This window comes from Ochlerotatus camptorhynchus, unplaced genomic scaffold (assembly GCF_037179485.1).
Source record: "Ochlerotatus camptorhynchus isolate MF236.1 unplaced genomic scaffold, CSIRO-AGI_Acam_v1.1 ptg000450l, whole genome shotgun sequence".
In the NCBI taxonomy this organism is placed as follows: Eukaryota; Metazoa; Arthropoda; class Insecta; order Diptera; family Culicidae; genus Ochlerotatus; species Ochlerotatus camptorhynchus.
Window position 1 is genome coordinate 147,724 of NW_027040936.1, and position 18,673 is coordinate 166,396.

General features: G+C 39.1%; 1 protein-coding gene across 2 annotated transcripts; it reads right to left on the reverse strand.

The window, feature by feature from the left end:
* Positions 1–201: 201 nt before the first annotated feature.
* On the reverse strand, positions 202–18,414 carry LOC135711991 (dihydroxyacetone phosphate acyltransferase-like). 2 transcript variants are annotated; one of them, XM_065234965.1, is made up of 6 exons: positions 18,138–18,414; positions 3,051–3,314; positions 2,808–2,984; positions 1,015–2,421; positions 780–952; positions 202–717 (listed from the first exon to the last, which is right to left on the reverse strand). In XM_065234965.1, the coding sequence occupies exons 2-6, from the start codon at positions 3,282–3,284 to the stop codon at positions 585–587; spliced, it is 2,124 nt and encodes a 707-aa protein (XP_065091037.1). In that variant the 5' UTR covers positions 3,285–3,314; positions 18,138–18,414; the 3' UTR covers positions 202–584. The 2 variants fall into 2 exon arrangements, with proteins under 2 accessions (XP_065091037.1, XP_065091036.1); XM_065234964.1 differs by having other exon boundaries at positions 3,051–3,317.
* Positions 18,415–18,673: the final 259 nt, after the last annotated feature.

Here is an 18,673-nt window from a genome sequence, read left to right on the forward strand (position 1 = left end):
TAAACTACGTCCAGGTCTTTCGGCTGCTTAGAACTGCAAGTCAATTGAAACATTTCAACGTAAAAATAGTTTAAACAATTTAATTTTTATCATATGACACAATTTTATACCTTATGAGCAATACAGCTTGAAAACCCGCTACACAATAACATTAACACAGATGCATGCATATGTTTCTACTGAGGACTAACCAACATGTTAAAAAAAATAACTGCACTTCTACCCACAATCGATAGTTAGTTTTAGCGTTAAGAGACTTTATAGTTATTCTTATACAATATGTCTGACTTGTTTGAATTGATGGTTTTTCCTATAAAGCAGTGTGAGGTCGCTGCCCGACTTACCATTTTCGACAGCTTGCTACCCTCAACCCTGGTTATGGAAATGTTCTGTGGAAACTATTTCCAACGGATCGCCGGTGGCACAACCATCTCAAAGATCTTGAGACCGATGAGCCTACCGAAGCGTAGAATACTCTGAAGCACCCGCAGCACGATGGCCAACAGCAGGCGGACCAGCTGGAAGAAGTTTCTCGGTGGGCCAAGCACCCGAGACACCAGATCGGCTGGCCGGGGAAGCAAATTCTACAACTTGGCCTCGGTGACGGCCCCCTGGAAGGTGAGGTATTCGAACGGAAGCAGATCGCAGTACAACCGGAGAGTGCTATTCAGCGACCGGATGCGGATCGGGTCGATCGTGAAGATTGCGGCATTGTTTCTGCAATGAAAATGGGACAGGTTAGAGGTTGTGGGAGTTTTTTTAGGAGTGATTGGACTTACTCTTTCGACTTGCTGATGGCATCGAGGCCGACTAGAGAATGAAGGGCCAGATTGATACTGTCTAGCGAGAGGCAATACGGGTGGACATTTTTCTCCTTCCCTAGAAGGAGCTGCTCCACGAATTCCTGCACCTTGGAGAGATAGTCTTTCTCTTTGAATGTAGAGTTGCAGAACTGAAAGGATCAGAATGTTAGGAATTAAAAGTCAGATTAAATTGGCGGAAGTTTCGACAAACCTGATTTATCAATACGGTAGTGACCTGCAAGTAGCAGCAGAGGAATGGTCCAATCAAGCTGAGATAGATGTGCTCACTATCTATGTTGCCAGATAATCGAACGGCCATATCGTCTACAACTCGCTCCAGGAGACCAACTTCAACAAGATGCCTCAAGGCCTGATCAAAGTCCTGCTGCTGCCGCCTTGCATGGAAGACAAACTCTCCGGCGAAGAGGTTGCGCAGCTCTTCAATCGATTGCTTCAAACTGTCCAATCGCACTAGTCCGCTTCGGGAAAGATGTTTGACAACCAGCAAAATCAACGCCGGTTGAGCCAGCCAGTGGAGACACGGATTACAGTACAGTTGGAGTGTGAAAATTGGCAGCGACAGTTTCATCACGACATCTGATAGGTTGTGTCCTTTTAGTTTCCGTTTGTCGACTTGGCTGAAGTCGTGATGGGATTTTGCTATAGTGAGCACCTCATCCCGGGTCAGTTGGAGGATGTTTCGATGGACTGCCAGAGCTTCCGTGACACTCGTTCGTATTAGGTGATTGTCCAGTTCTGGATTTCCGGTCTTCTGAATGGTCGTAACCGCTCCAAGATCCTTGAAAATATCCAATAAATTGCTGAGACCTTCCACCAAATCTGGAAGCGTGACCGATTGCCCAAGATACTTCTTATAGTTGTAGTAGATCGATATCAGATGGAACGTGGTTAGGACAATCTTCTGCTGTTGCAGATGTACCACATCGAATGCGAGATTCTGAATCATTCCCAGTTCCGACTTGGACAGTGTCTGGATATGATTTGGATTGATTGCGTGCTGGAACCGATTGAGCTCATGACCGAAGTATTCCTTTACCGAAATCGGTTCCCCAAATTCAAAGTAGATAGATCCGTAGTTCTCTTTTAGAATGCTCATGGCTTTGAGTAGACCCTTGGTGGACTCCTTGGGCTTCGGAACCCCAATCAGTTCATACACAAACAGCTGTTCCTCCAACGGTCTATCGTACGACACGCTAACCGGCACCACCAGCACGTCCGGAATCTCGCCCATGAACAGCGGTTCCAGTGCCATCGATAGTAACCCGATCTTCGGAGTCAGCGCCTTGTTGCTCCTGCTGCGGGTTCCCTCGACGAAGAATTCCACCCCGTTGTCGAACACCCGCACCAGCTGACGCATGTACTCCTTGAACACGGCCCAATAGATGGCATCGTTGCCGAAAGTACGTCGCATGTAGAACGCTCCGGTGCTCCGCAGGATGCTGCCCATGAAGGCCATCGAGTGGAAGTCCATGCCAGCGGCGATTCCCGGGATGGCAATGTTGTAGCAGAACGACACGTACGACATGAGGATGAAATCGCCGTAGCTTCGGTGGCTCGGCAGATACAGCACCGTCTGGTTGCCGAATTTTGATTTCAACTGTGGGGTCAAGAGGGATGAGTATGGATGAGTGAGGGGTTGAATTTAAATCATCTAGACGGAATTCTAATTATGATGAAGTCTTTATTCTGACTGACATTTTTAGAAGCATTGATTGATATTAAGATTTCCAAGGATCCCTACTAGGGTAGTTGGTCACAACAATTCTGACCGACATTTGAAGGATTGTTGACTGGAGGTATTAAGAGTATGTGAGTTATTTGTCACGAAATAATTCAACTATTCAACTCGATCTATGGAAACGAAAAACATGTCATTGTGGTCAGAAAAGTAAGCTTTTCAATAGAAGTATTGGACGTATTTTAATTAGCCATCGAAATCATCGAAATGAATGCAAGAGCTCTTCCAGACATCTCTGCACTTACCTGCTGCAGCTTGGTTTCATTCACGTGCATCCCACTGAGGATCCGGCCGAAGATGAAGTTCAGGATCGTACCCAACGTCCGAATGATTGGTAGACTTTCATCCAGTCCTATTTCGTCCAGAATCGCTTTGACGTTGCTCACGAGCTCCGCTCTCTTCTTCGAATCGCCTCCTGACTCCTGTGGTAAAAAAAAAGACAATCACGACCCATTCTACAAATTATGCATTCTACGGTTAACTCATACCTTCTCGATCAAGGTCTGAATCCGCTCGCTAGCCATCACCAGTTTCTTCAGCTCGGCCGGTGTCATGTGGCTGTCCTTCGGGTAGGGAAAGGCCGGCCCATAGTGTTTAGTCATGTCCGTAAGGTCACTCATGCCGGGTCCGAGTAGGTTCTTGAAATTGTCCAAATAGTTTCCGGCAGGAGCGTCGCCATGCTGCCTGACCGGTGGCGGTCCTGACGGTGGTGGTGGGGACATTGCGGTGGAACCAGTTGTCTATGGTAAGTACTACTAAAGAAGGAAACGGATAAAAACAAAAAGTGAGTGAGTCAATAAGTCACACGTTATTGGGTGTATGTCTGCATGTATTGAACAAATTTGTATCTTTAAGGAAGGCTATTAGTTTTTTCTCTTTTTCCTCCTCGTTACGAAGTACTGTTTGCAGACAAGAAAGGTCAATGTTGTATTTTGCACGAGTATCATGATATTCCCTGCAGTCCAGCACAATAATCAATAACAATCGAACGTTGATGACGGTGCCGCAGCATTCACATACGGGAGGTTCTGTTCTTTTTTATCAGGCACTCGTGGGTAAGTCTAGTATGTCCGATCCTTAACCGAGTTAGGATCTGTTGATCTACTGGATTGTTTGGTGTCATTCCATGGATTAGTGGTAAATTTTATCTCACGGAGCTTAACATCCCGTGATGTATGCGAAAGATGGTCTCATCGTTGTCGTATAGCACGTTTGACTTCCCTTATCGCGTGGAACGTTGTTTCTAGCTTCACCAGCAAGACGGTCTGCTATAATATCGACAGTGAGCATGCAAAAGTTGTTTGTCGATTTTCTCTTTTGTTAATAACTTGCTAGAATTAATGTTTCTCGGTGCGTTTGCTGTTGCTTTTGATAACCAATACAACCTGTTACAACTCAGCATTTAACCAATTCTAGAAAATTGTTTCGCTTAGCTGTAGCAATGCAAAGAGAAAATATTTAGATAAAGGAATTGATCATCGCGTATACGCCCTTATGCATGCTCACTGTCGATATTTCCTTCGATGCCTGCATGGCCGGGGATCCAGCAGAATTGGACGTTTTTGGATTGGATGCATGGGTGTTTGGATCTACCCGTCTCCAGCGCAGATAAACAGCTGGCAGAGTCCGTTAGAATGGTTATTTGTGTCTTGCGTGGAGTGTTGAGTGCTAGGTTGAGGGTGTAGGCTTCTGCTGAGAAGACGCTGCAGCATCTTGACAGGGCGTCGGATTTGGTGACGCCTATTCCGAAAAGGCCTGCGCCGACTGTATCGTCGCCTTTGGATCCGTCTGTGTATAGCAGGGTACGTCCTTGAAAAAGTCGCTCGTTTATTTCTTGTACTATAGGACGGACTTTTTCTGGGGGGTCCCCAGCCCTAGTAAACTTTTTGACATCCCAGATGATCGTTGGTTTTGGAACATTTCATTCGCGGTCTGTGTTCCTATGACGTTGGCAGATTTGGGGGATAGTTGCTTTGGTTTCTTCAGTGAAAAGCTTTCCTGTTCTTTGGAAGACTGGAAGATCGGAAGCTAGTTTTCTCCATAAGGCGAATATATAGTCGTGCTAACCTGGGTACTGCGAACACAGCCGTTTTTGTTTTGCAAGTCAGCAGGAAACAACTTGAGAATTTTCCGATATCACAAATTGTTTTGCTAATGCACTGCTCACAATTTGCATATACATGCTGTCGAAAGTTCACCCCAGAGCTGCCAGGTGGTTTTATAAAAAATCTGTATCCACTCTATTAAAAAATCTGTATTTTCTGTATTGACGATTTTTTTCTTAATTAATCATTTTTTGTTGTTTTACAAATACAGTGCATACAAAATAACCATAAAAAGTGGGGTTGGTTGGAAATGCTAACATGAAGCTTTAGTGTGATGATTTATTAGCTAGAGAATGATCTTTAGAAGAGGGTAGGTGGATAGTTCCGTTAGAGTACGGCAGTATGAAAATTGAATAGAAGTTGAAAATGAGCGAAGGGCCATTAAAGCGACAGTTTACAAGATAGACGCACATTTTTGCCTGTGGACTTGGAGACATACTTCAAGTCCCCGCGTAAATCGTACGGGCTAGGCAAAAATGTGCGTCTATCTTGTAAACTGTCGCTTTAATGGCCCTTCGCTCATTTTCAACTTCTATTCAATTTTCATACTGCCGTACTCTAACGGAACTATCCACCTACCCTCTTCTAAAGATCATTCTCTAGCTAATAAATCATCACACTAAAGCTTCATGTTAGCATTTCCAACCAACTCTGAAAATCGTTAACTTCGCGTATGAAGTAACATAAAAAACACTTTGAACATAAAAAGTGCTTAACCACCTATTCGGGCTATCGTACTTACCATACGGGATATAATTGCGCCATTTGTGATATCGTCCGTACTTATTTATAAGAGTGATATGAAGCCGTTTGAAAATGTATGGAGATTTTAGTTTATATTCATTATCTTCCTGATAAGCAGTTTTAAATGCAAAAAAGTGCACGAGTTCATTACTATTTGATATTTTTAATATAGATGAATACGATTAATTACATCATTTGTGTGGTAGTTACACCGAAAAGTCGAGAGATGTCGCCCCGCCAGTGCTGGTAAAATCATTTTTGCAGTATGGAGAATATCAGAACATCCGCAATTTCTTACGAAATACATTTTCAATGCAAGTAAAATGCTTACGAGTACTTGTATTTGTACCATATTAATGTGCTCGGGCACTTTTCTTGTATTTAACATACATGTTTATATTGGAAATATTCAATTAATACTGTAAATCCCCATACAATCTCAAATCGTTTACTACCAGCTCCATATGCATCCGAAAGCGGTTGTCCTCTTAATTTTGGAGAGAAGGGGGTACGTTGATAAAATCGAGCAAAATATTTTGTTTTTAGAAATTTTTAATTTTTTTTCTCAAGCATTTTATAAAAATCTGTATAAATCTGTATTGTAATTTAAAAATCTGTGATAAATCTGTATTCTGTATCGGGTCTGTATGAAGATTAAAAAATCTGTATAATACAGATAAATCTGTATAAATGGCAGCGCTGGTTCACCCTTTGCTCCATAAATAACGTGTACATGGTGTTGGGAGTGCACCTACCCACATGACTCTTATAAAGTTTGTTTGCATTCTTCCTTTAGCAGTTCGTGCAGGTTCGTTCGTTCGTTACATTGTTTACATCCGAGTATTTGAGCAAGTTTTTTGTTGAAGAATATTAGTAAAAAAATGCCGAAATGACAATATTTTCAACAATGACCACAATACTTTCTCTGCCGACGGGGATTGTATGAGAAAAGTATCACTTTTAGCAGCTCTAGATCGTTGGATTCTTTTTGACAGCACCAGTTGGATTCTTTTTGACAACCATTTCGTGTTTCTCCGCACTCAGGTGCTAACAACTGTAGGACCAGCAAGTTGAACGGAAACACGCCAGCCTCGGCCATGATAGCGCGCGTGGGGCTGGTGACAAAAACTCCGGATGCGAGTCTGACCATCCGGTTGTAGCTTGAGAATAGTATTTTAACCATGTATCCTCCTCTGCTGACTAGACCCATTCCGTAGAGGAGCAATTCTCTACAGATTGACGAAATTTTTAATTTTTTTTTTTTTTAATTTGTCGGCTCCGATTTTGATGAAAATTTGCACAGTTCGACAGTGAGCATTCATAAGGGCGAATACGCGATGATCGATTCTATTCATCGATTTTCTCTTTGCATTGCTACAGCTAGGCGAAACAATTTTCTAGAAATTGTTCAATGCAGAGTAGTAACAGGTTGGATTGGCTATCAAAAGCAACAGCAAACGCATCGAGAAACGTTAAATCTAGCGAGTTATTAACAAAAGAGAAAATCGACGAAGAGAATCGATCATCGCGTATAGGCCCTTATGCATGCTCACTGTCGAGTTGTTCTTTTTTAGTAAAGATGCCAATTTGTGTTATCAGTTCTTCAAATTGAATCACGACTACTTTTCTAACAGGGCCTGTGTAAAAATAGTACTAATGAGTTAAAAAATTTATATTGCTGAAACGCTTTGTTCGATTAATTTGGTGTCTTGAGCAAAGTTGTAGATATTATTTTGGCAATAATGTTAAAAATATACACTGTAAAAAAATTAGTTTGTTTCAATGAAAAAAAATATATTTCTTATTAAAAATATTAATTTCTCAAAAAAAAACATTTTTGAAAATTTTCGTTTTAAGCCTCATTGAAGCTCATAATATTTGCTACAAACTGGCAAAGTTTGGTGATGGTTAACTCAAAAACAAAAAAGTTATGATTTTTTGAAAATTTCACGATTTTTACATTTATATTAAAAACACATGTTTTTCAACCGTGTATATTTTTTTCAAGAATTGCATTTTAATTTTGCACAACTTTCTCGAAGACACCAATGCAATCAAGCAAGCCATTTTTGCAATATAGATATGTTTATTTCATACTGGTTTTCGCATTTGCACGTCCTGTCGTCTTCGTGTTGATAAACAAGCTCTTTTCATCTCAAACGAGGAACAGCATGTTGCCGGAAGCTCAAAGATGCCAACTACAGTAAAAGTAGCTGTCGTACCGAGCTGTGAAAGCCTTACAACTGTACCATCAATGACATCAGTTACTTCAGTTCAATCGTACCAAGAATTTACTCAACCAGTCAACATCGAGATATTCAACCGAGGCATTGCAGGAATCCAGGTATCACCGATAGACGTGGGAAAACTCAACTACATCCACTACCCCGAAAAGAAGCACCGTGAAATCAACGAAGGTATTAGAAAGAATCTTTTCAACTTCTCGCCTGAGGCTGACGAAGTGAATGAACTCAAAGAAGTTTTAGAAAACATGAAGAAAAGTTTTCCAATGCATCCACTGCAAGAAGTGAAAAATTATTAATTTTATCGTTATTGCCTTATTCATGGTCAACACAAAAAGTTATGGATCAATTTAATGCTAGTAGATATATTGCAACAGAGGCTAAGTTGATAAAGGAAGGTCATTCGTCAAAAACCGCAAAATATGGCACAGCCTTAAGTGATGAAACAAAATTGGCAGTCATAAATTTTTTTGAAGATGATGATATAAGCCGGGCAATGCCTGGTCAAAAAGATTATGTGTCTGTGCAGAAAGAAGGAAAACGACAAGTCATTCAAAAAAGATTACTAATTATGACTTTGAGAGAAGCTTATAAACGATTCAATGAAATTCACTGCAATGTAAAAATTGGATTCTCTTCATTTGCAAAACTCCGCCCTAAGCAATGTAAACTTTTAACCAGCTCTGGAACCCACAATGTTTGCGTGTGCACAACGCATGAAAACATCAATCTAATTTTACACAGTTTGAAAAAACTTAACCATTTAAATGATGTAAAAACGTTCACTGACAGCCTACTTTGTGAAAACAAGACAACATATTGCTATCTACAGTGTTGTGAAGATTGTCGATGATGTGATTTAGAAACTATTGTAAAGCCTGCAGACGAGTTTGTTTCATTTTTCTGCTTGAAATTGACAAGTTTGATACCACATGATTTCATAAAAACACAGCAATATAATTTTTTGAAAACTACACGAAATAATTTGCAAGAAGGTGAATTTTTAGTTACTTGCGATTTTTCCGAAAACAACAGCTTTGTGTTACAGGATGAAGTTCAGTCTCATCACTGGAATGTCCAACAAGCTACCATTCATTCATTTGTTATATATTTTAGAGAAAATATGCAAGTTAAACATTTAACTTTTATTATAATTTCTGAAGAGTTAAGGCATGACTCAGTGGCTGTTAACTTATTTATTTCTAAAATGATAAGTTTTTTACGCATTAACCAAAGTAAAAATATCAACAAGATTTATTTTATGTCCGATGGAGCCGTGTCACAGTACAAGAACCGGAAAATTTTTGCTAGCCTTTGTAAATTTAAATCAAAGTATGGAATTGAAGCCGAATGGCATTTCTTTGCAACATCACATGGGAAAGGTCCTTGTGACGCTATTGGAGGTACAATAAAACGTATGGCTACAAGAGCAAGTTTGGCCAAAGAACGTGAACATCCAATAAAAAATGCAAGAGAGCTTTATAATTGGGCAAATAATCGAAAAGAAGAAGAATTAACAAAATTATCATTTAGTTTTGCCACAACAGAGGAATACGAATGTATGGCTTAACACCTCAACGAGCAATATAATAATGCAAAAATAATTCAAGGAACTCAAAAGTTTCATTCTTTCATTCCTGTATCAGAAAATAAAATTAAAGCCAAACGATACTCAAACTGTAATCATAATGATGCCAAAATATTCGATGTATTTAAGAAGTGATGTAAATAAAAATAGAAAGTAAGTGTATTACAATGAAAATAAATTATGTATCATTTGTCCATAAGGTTTTCGAATAAAAGAAAAGTAAAAAAGAGCAGATAAATGTATTTTGTGGATTTAAGTTGAGATTTTAAAATAAAAAAGTAGTCGGGATTCGCTATTACAAATTGTAATAGCGAACCCCGACTACTTTTCCGATAGGGCCTGTGTAGAAAAGCGCCTATAAAATAAACATTTTAATACATTGCAAAAACGGCTTGCTTGATTGCTATGGTGTCTTCGGAAAAGTTGTGCAAAATTAAAATGCAATTCTTGAAAAAATATACACGGTTAAAAAAATGTGTTTTTAATGAAAATGTAAAAATCGTGAAATATTCAAAAAACCATAACTTTTTTGAGTTTACCATCACCAAACTTTGCCAGTTAGTAGCAAACATTATGAGCTTCAATGAGGCTTAAAACGAAAATTTTCAAAAATGTACTTTTTGAGAAATTAACTTTTTTAATAATAAATATACTTTTTTTCATTGATACAAACGAAATTTTTTACAGTGTATATTTTTTACACAATTGCCAAAATAATATCTACAACTTTGCTCTAGACCCCAAATCAATCGAACAAAGCGTTTCGGCAATATATATTTTTAAACTCATTAGTACTATTTTTACACAGGCCCTTTTCAAAAAGTAGTCGTAATTCAATATGAAAAACTGAGAGCACAAAATGGCGCCTTTACTAAAAAGGAACAACTGTGCAAAGTTTCAGCGTAATTGGAAATGATCGGTCAGGATCGATTAGCGAACCTTCGTGGAATGCCTCTATTGTCTTCGGATTAGTTGTTCAGGATGTCAAGGCTATTTCGCAGGTGGACACTAGTTCAGAGTTTTCTCACTTTGCGGCGCTACTATAGATGTGAATCTCTTGCATATAAAATATCTCTAGATCCTGACCAGATAGAAAGTAAATGTATTCGGCAAAGTTTTTCAGGAAGTCAAGATCTTTTTGTTGGTTGACAATAGTTTAGAATTTTCTCACTATGCAGTGATAGTATATACGTGCCTTTCTCCCATATTCAATAGCTCGAGATCTTGATCAGCTAGAAAGTTGCTGTCTTGGGCAAAGTTGTTTAGGGGGTCAAGACTTTTTGGCTGGTAAACAGTAGTTAATAATTTTCTCACCACGTGGCGTTAGTATACATGTACACTTCTCGCATATGCTATATCTCGAGATCCTGATCAAATAGAAAGTTGTTCAGGAGGTCAAGGTCTTTTGGCTGGTGGACAGTATTTCAGAATTTTCTCACTTCATGATGCTAGTATACATGCGAAATTCACGCATATAAAATATCTCACGTTCTTGACCAGATAGAAAGTTACTGTCTTGACCAAAGTTGTTCAGTAGTTTAAAGCCTAGAGTTTATGAGAAAATTCTAAACTATTGTTCACCAGCCAAAATACTTTGACCTCCTGAATAACTTTGTTGTAGACAGTAACTTTCTATCTGAATAGGATCTACTGTCCACTAGCGAAATCTATCTGATCAGAATCTCGAGATATTTTTCATGCGAGAATTTCATGTGTATACTAGCGCCACGTAGTGTGAAAATTCTGAACTATTGTGCACCAAGCAATAGGCATTGACCTCATGAACAACTTTTTCGAAGACAGTAATTTTCTACCTGTTCAGAATCTCGAGCTTAGCATACGCGAGAATTGTACACGTTTACTAGCGCCATGTGGTGAAAAATTTCTAGGCTACTGTCCACCAGCCAAAAAGTCTTGACCCCCTGAGCAAGTTTGCCGAAAACAGTAACTTTCTATCTGTTCAGGATCTCGAGCTATTGTATATGCGAGAAATGCATGAGTATACTAGCACCGAGTAGGGAGAAAATTCTGAACAGCTGTCCACTAACGAAAAGATCTTGACTTCCTGAAAAACTTTGCCAAAACATTTATTCTTTATCTCGTCAGGAGCTAGTGATGTATCACATGCGAGAACTGAACATGTATACGAGCACTACCTAGTGAGAAGATTTTGAACTACTGTTGATCAGCAAAAAAGTTATGATCTCCTGAACAGCTTTGCCTAAGACAGCAACTTTCTATCTGGTCAGGATCTCGAGATATTTTGTAAGAGAATTTCACGTTTATACTAGCGCCGTGTAGTGAGAAAATTCTGAACTACTGTCCACCAGCCAAAACTACTTGACACCCTGAACAAGTTTGCCGAAGACAGTAACTTCTATCTGCTCAGGATCTCGAGCTATTGTATATGCGAAAATTGCATGTATACACTAGCGCCACGTAGTGAGAATTTTCTGAACTACTCCACCAACGAAAAGATCTGGACTTTATCAGCAACCATCAGTTGAATTGTTACACTATCATCCCAAGAGCACCGGAACTAATATTTGCAATCAGTGTTCACTCGGCTGTCGTCGAAAGCAGGCCACTCTCGATGTGTGCTACGCGATCGTCTGTTTTCTCGGCAGCAACCATTGTGTGGTCCTCCTCATTGTTCTTCATCAGCAGTTCTTTCGGTCGATGCGTCGTCGACTTTGGAAAGCAACCGTTTCGTGATGGGTGTGTGAGTGCTGACCACGTTTTGCGTCCATTGCTGCAATGGACGCGCTCTGACCCTCGTTGGCGTACAACAATTTGCCATACAATGAAACCACTGGAAGCGGCTCCAGTTCTGATGGAGGAGGCTTTTTGGATAGCGGAAGATAAAGTGTTTATTGTGTTGTACCTTTTGACTATAGTTTTAAGATGTATTGTATAGTGACCAAGAATCCTCGGCTCTGTAAAGTTAATTCGGTTGAGCCTTATCAAATAAATTAATAATAAATAAATAAATAATATTTGCAATGTTAACATTTCAAAAATATTAATGGAAAATGGTCGAAATTGATCGAGTGCGTTAAGCTAGGAACCGCGTCAAATATGGTGCCTTCACGGTAGCCGTAATTTTTAGCCAAGCTCAATTTTGTCTCTACACACTCGTGAGAGTCACTAGACTACGATTCTTCTCAAGTTGAGGGGTCCCATGGCGTGGTTGGCTACACGTTCGCTTCTCAAACGGATGGTCCATGGGTTCAATTCCATTGATCTTCTTATCGAATTTTGATGTATTTTAATGTGCCTCATGATAGGTTATTATCCAAGTCCGATTCTGGTCACTTTCCCGGGGCACCTGGAACTTGTCCGGAAGTGGCCAATATGGTACAAGGTACTTAATTTTTTCCACCATTGATCTGGTTATCGAATTTTGATATAATCTGATGTGTCGCATGATAGGTTATTATTCAAGTCTGGTTCTGGCCACTTTTCCGGAGGCACCCGGAACTTGCCCAGAAGTGGCCAATATGGTCCAAGGTACTTAATTTTTGCGACCATTGATCTTGATATCAAATTTTGATTTAATTTGATGAGTCGCTTAATGGGTTTTGTTCCTCTCAAGTCAAATTTAGCCTCATGGCCGGAACTTGTTCCGGCCATATCTACAAAACCAGTGGTCCGATTCCATAATCCTTCAATAGCGTTCAATGGGACCACTAAAAACATTTAATGAGATCACATAAGACCAAAAAAAAAATTTTTTTTTCATGGCTCGATTATCCGGAGTGAATTTTTTTTCAAGACTCCGGATAATCGAGTCCGCCCTGTATTCAATACATATATGCATTGTGACTCGGAATTCTGGTTTCTCTGCACCTATATAATGTTAATAGAAATACACATGTTTCATTCACTCGAAGAGATTTCAGCTTCTAAAAAATAAGACACAGTTTTTACGTCCATGGCTTCATCAAATACGAATGAAAATTTTAATCTTATTATCAGTACGATTTGTACGCACATTTAAACTAAAATACTTTAAGGTTCTACAAAGGGTAAGTAAATTTGTATTCTGTATTGAAATATCATTCAATCATCATCATTAATGTGCCCATACGACCCATACATTCACACATTATTAATACGAAAATTTACAACATGTATTTCATGTTTTTAGAACGAAAGTTTTACACATTCACTGTATTTACTTACTTGTATTCTTCGAAGCATAGCACAATTACAGCAATCGAATATACGAAACTCAAAACAACTGCTTCAAAAATTTCTTGGTGAACAAAATTGATCACCAAGAAAACCACTTCAACTTTACTACTAAATTAAATTACTTAACTAGTAATTTTGAAGTTTGACTCATTAGCATAGATGAGTGGAAGTATTTTATGGTGGATACATATGGGAAACTGAATAAATAAATCAAACACGACCATTTTGGGCATTTACCAGTCCAATTAAAAAAGTCGCAGAAGATTGAATTAAATCCTACACGGTAAGAAAAAAGTATCCAAAAGCCAAAAGTAAGTTATTTTCACTAATCTCGGCACTTTAGTGCAGGAGCCCAAAAGTAGGTAAAGCGGGTCAAAGTAGTTTTCATTTAGGGGCTGTTCATAAACTACGTAGACAGTTTAGGGGGGGGGGGGGGTTGACAATTATCCATGGCCCATACAAATTTAAAAACATTTGTATGGACAATTGTCTACGCAGGGGGAGGGGGGGGTCAAGAATCCCAAAAAAACTGTCTACGTAGTTTATGAACAGGCCCTTACTTGTGTACAATTAGTATGGAATTTTCCACTAGCTTTCTACCCAAAAGTAAGTTAGTTGTACCCAAAAGTAGGTAAATATGATTATACTCAACGTTGAGGTCCCACACTTTACTACCCCTGTTGGGTGGTTTTGCTTCTCTGTTTTTGACAACATTAGAAAGACAAAAGAAGGCAAACTAGTCAAAAGTAGGTAAACTGTCCATTGGGTACTTATTTCTTACCGTGTAACAGGAGAGATGGCACACAGAAAAACAAAACTACCCACCGCTTGGGTTTTTTAAACTCAAATTTGAGTTATTTGACCTCTGTCCGTTTCATTTCCTCTCGCTATTGTTGTCAAAAATAGAACGAAAGATTCGACTCAACCGTCTAGTTCCGTACAAGAAGCCAAAATTGAGTAATATGCGATATACCCAAATTTGAGTTAATTGAACTTAATTTTGGGTAGAAAAAATTGAAAATTACTTAGCGATGGGTAATTTTTTTTGCCGTGCTTAAATGCAAACTACTTTGAGCCGGTTTACCCAAATTTGGCTTATTGTACGGAACATGGGAGATGAGTGAAAAGAACTTAATTTTGGGTTGTTTTGAATTTCTGTGCAGCAGTGCACGTAACCTACACGGTAAGAAAAAAGTACCCAACGGCCAGTTCACTTTTACCTACTTTTGACTATTTTGTCTCATTTTCTCCTTCTAATGTTGTCAAAAAAGAAGGAGCAAAACCACCCAACAGGGGTAGTAAAGTGTGGGAACCCAACGTTGGGTATAATCATATTTACCTACTGTTGGGTACAACTAACTTACTTTTGGTTAAAAAGCTAGTGGAAAATTCCATACGAACTGCACACAAGTAAATCAAAATTACTTTGACCCGCTTTACCTACTTTTGGGCTCCTGCACTAAAGTGCCGAGATGAGTGAAAAGAACTTAATTTTGGGTACTTTTTTCTAACCGTGTATCATTCGCTTTCCCTCTCATGGCGGTAAGCTCCAACTCGCATCAACTTTCAATACCGGCCCTGATTGAAGGATCTGCCAAATGTTTATTAAGGATCGTATTGATTAACATCGGCGTCGACACGATGACAGCCGGACATTCGTGTTCAGGATTTAATCAGAGGATAATACCGGTTGGAGCTTACCGCCATCAGGAGTGTGAAGACTATTTCTCACAGCGTGGTCTGGAAATGTGAATGTTTTGTCTACAACATCCTTTATGCACTAGGTAGTGTGACGTCACATTTGCTGTTGTATTGAAATGAAGGAAGAAAAGAGATGGTGAATCTTTCCTCACCATACCAGCTGATATTTATGAAACATGGACAGTTTTGACGTGGTGACAGGCACTGGGCTGAATTTTACCAATACATTTAGAAAATGATGAGCGAAGAATATTTAAAAAAAAAGAAGAAGAAAACTTATTTACCCACCCAAGTAAAAGTACCCAACGGACAGTTTACTTTTACCTAATTTTGACTAGTTTGTCTCCTTTTCTCCTTCTAATGTTGTCAAAAACGAAGGAGCAAAACCACCCAACAGGGGTAGTAAAGTGTGGGAACTCAACGTTGAATATAATCATATTTACCTACTTTTGGGTACAACTAACTTACTTTTGGGTAGAAAGCTAGTGGAAAATTCCATAAGAATTGTACACAAGTAAATGAAAACTACTTTGACCTGTTTTACCTACGACTGGGTTCCTGTACTATAGTGCCGAGATGAGTGAAAAGAACTTACTTTTGGGTACTTTTTTCTTACCGTGTTAATCATTTTACCCATTTGCATACACTAAGAAAATTTCAAAGATTGCTTTTATTCGTCCCTCACATGGTTTTTTGCAATGTGATCAACAAATCATATCTATGTGTCGGACACATACTTAATCTGTGTACAGATAAAAACCATGTGTGACTATTCATTTGACACATAAAGTTCATGTGTACTTTTGAGTGGATTCTGTTTATGTGTGGTCACATGCAGGGATGGAAAAACATTTACATTCATTTCGTGCATTCATTTACATTCATTTGCCTCTAACTTTTTTCACAAACAGAATTCCGTAAAATAGTGTTTGAAACTTTTGTAGGCTTTGATATTAGCTACACCTTTTGTAAACAAGTCAAATCAGTATCTCTTATGCATGTCAGTCAATCAGAAGGAAAAGAACCCACCATTGTTTTTCTGTGAATGTAAATTGCGTTCACTGAAAAACAATAACATGTTTTGCCAGCTCTAGTTTGTCATGTATAAGAGATTCAGATTTTAGTTATTAACAAAATTTGTAGTTAATATCAAGCTACAAAAGCTTCATACATCATTCCACGGTATTCTGATGATGAAAAACGTTAGAGGCAAATGAATGTAAATGAATGCACGAACATTGTAAATGATTTTCCATCCCTGGTCACATGTAAATCATGTGGAATTTCACATGGAAATTTGTCACAAAAATGTGATATGGAATTTTTTTAATTGTGTACATGTGAAATCGGATTTACCCTGTATAGAAAATGGATAAAATTTATATTTATTCAAATCTATTTTGCTTATCTTAAATATTTCTTTAGTCTGTACACTGAAGATTCTAATGAAGCTAGAATATCAAAACGCAAATTTTGAGTGGTTTACAGCGGAAATCTTTTCAAATCGTAGAGAGTATAATGTAAACCATTTCGTTTAGGGTTCCACAGTCGATGGTATTGTTCAAATGTGTCATTAATGATTCCAATCAAGGCCTACCATGGTAGAATATTTTTTCAGCTATTCGGTAGAATTGATGCCATTGATTTTATTAACTGATGATGATGTGCCGTCAGTCGTTTCAGGCAAAATTCATCGAGATGACTAGCCGTATTGCTGTGATAATCGTAGGTACCTATTTTTAACAAAGATTGATAGATGCTGCGAAAAAAATTAAATTGTCTTCACCTGATGCAGGATTAAAGCTTACCAGGCGGTTAATTAAATGTAGGATGACTTTCTACGGCATTGATGGCATGAATGCAATGAAGACGCTGCTACGTTAAATCAAGATCGCATTCTTTTGCATCTTCTTCTTCTTCTTCTTTGGTTAATACATCCCAACTGGAACATTGCACCTGCCCACAACAACCCAAGAAAGTTGAGAATTTTTCAACCTTAAAATAATGATTGTTCTAATCGAAAATCGAGCCCACCGCCTCCGAAATGGCATGCCGCTACTTTGCCAGCTATAGCTATCGAAAGGCCCCCAAGATCTCAAGATCACAAGACAATTAGTCAGCGCTAACCCCATTCAAATCTAACGCACGCAATTGAAGACTTCATTCTTCCCCTCGTAGACATAGTGTGTTTTGTTTACATTGACTCAAAGCTATGTCGATACTTCGACAAACCGGTTGGTTAGAAGACATCAATGAACGTAGTAATGTATAACAAACAGAAACGCGAAGTCGCTTGCTGTGTAACTTATTATTTTACAACGGAGCCCGCCACGCCAAGATCACAGGTGTTGTTCTACCTAAAGTTTAAATTTACCAAATAAAAAAACACTGCTTAATCCATTCATGGTGGTTGGCTTTGATGGTGCCTAATTTCAAGGTTACTTCTCGCTCTTTTGCCGTGTGTTAGCCGACACGATATTCAAGTCGTTATTAAAAGGAGAAAAAACGAGCAAAGCCAATTGGACCCTGAAGCATGCTGCGTTGTTTGCGGAAGATATTACTTCACCTCCTTGCACCTCCGTTCTTTGCCCACGATGCTTGCTTATGTGCGACATGTCAAACTTCCCATAGCATTGGATGTCGGATGATGCGCGGATCGATATTTTAATTTTGTACCGAATGAAAGAAGAAAAAAAAAAGTTTCCTTGAACTAACACGGCCGTTTGGAAATAAGTCGCGTAACACTTATCAGTTTCTCGAAAGCAAGAAATTGCAATTTTTACTTCAAATACGAATGCACATTCATTAGGGTACAACACACCTCCGTCCAGACGGCGACGCAGCCGGTCGATATGTAAATATTAATGTGACGTCGTCAGTGGGGCGATGGATTGGAGCTTCCCGTTTTTTTTTTTTTTCACTATACACACTCGGTATCCAGAAAACACATGCACTTCAATGGAATAGACTGAATGGAGATGTTTTTAGAGAACACACCTTTTTGTGATGATCTGGTAGTAAGACGGTTGTCAGTCACTTTGTTGGCGAATCTTCTCACACACCCACCAAGCAGGCCTTCAAGCCCGAAGCTGCTCACAGCCTACTGATTGCTTTATCGCCTACTATTGTTAATAATTGGTGCTTGACGCAAATACACCGTAGATACGGAAAAGAGTTTATATTACTCTGCTCGTCCTATATCATCTGTAAAAGTTGCGATTACCGTCGCACAATGAGAGAAACACGCTACCACTTGGTATCAGTCATCGCGATTTCGACGTCTGGAGCTGACTGGTTTCGTGCAAAGAGCTGAGAATGCATTGGGCACCTTGATATCTCACATTCTCTCTCTCCCATGACTTCATTCTATGGCTTAATACCTACGGCTACGATATAACAGCGAGCGAGCGATGACGATGGCATGGCGCAGGGCAGGGGGTTAGATTGGATCGGAGAGTGAGATGAGCGAGCACGCGCGATATCGGAGAACGTGACGACGTCGCTCGCACAGTGGAAATATTCAGAATCTGCTT

Excerpts from the sequence above, each read along its gene's own strand:
- LOC135711991 (XM_065234965.1), bottom strand. The coding sequence starts at position 3,284 with ATGTCCCCACCACCACCGTCAGGACCGCCACCGGTCAGGCAGCATGGC. Across the intron at positions 953-1,014 it reads CTACCGTATTGATAAATCAG|TTCTGCAACTCTACATTCAA; the intron begins GTTTGTCGAAAC and ends TGATCCTTTCAG. Across the intron at positions 718-779 it reads GCCATCAGCAAGTCGAAAGA|AAACAATGCCGCAATCTTCA; the intron begins GTAAGTCCAATC and ends TTTTCATTGCAG.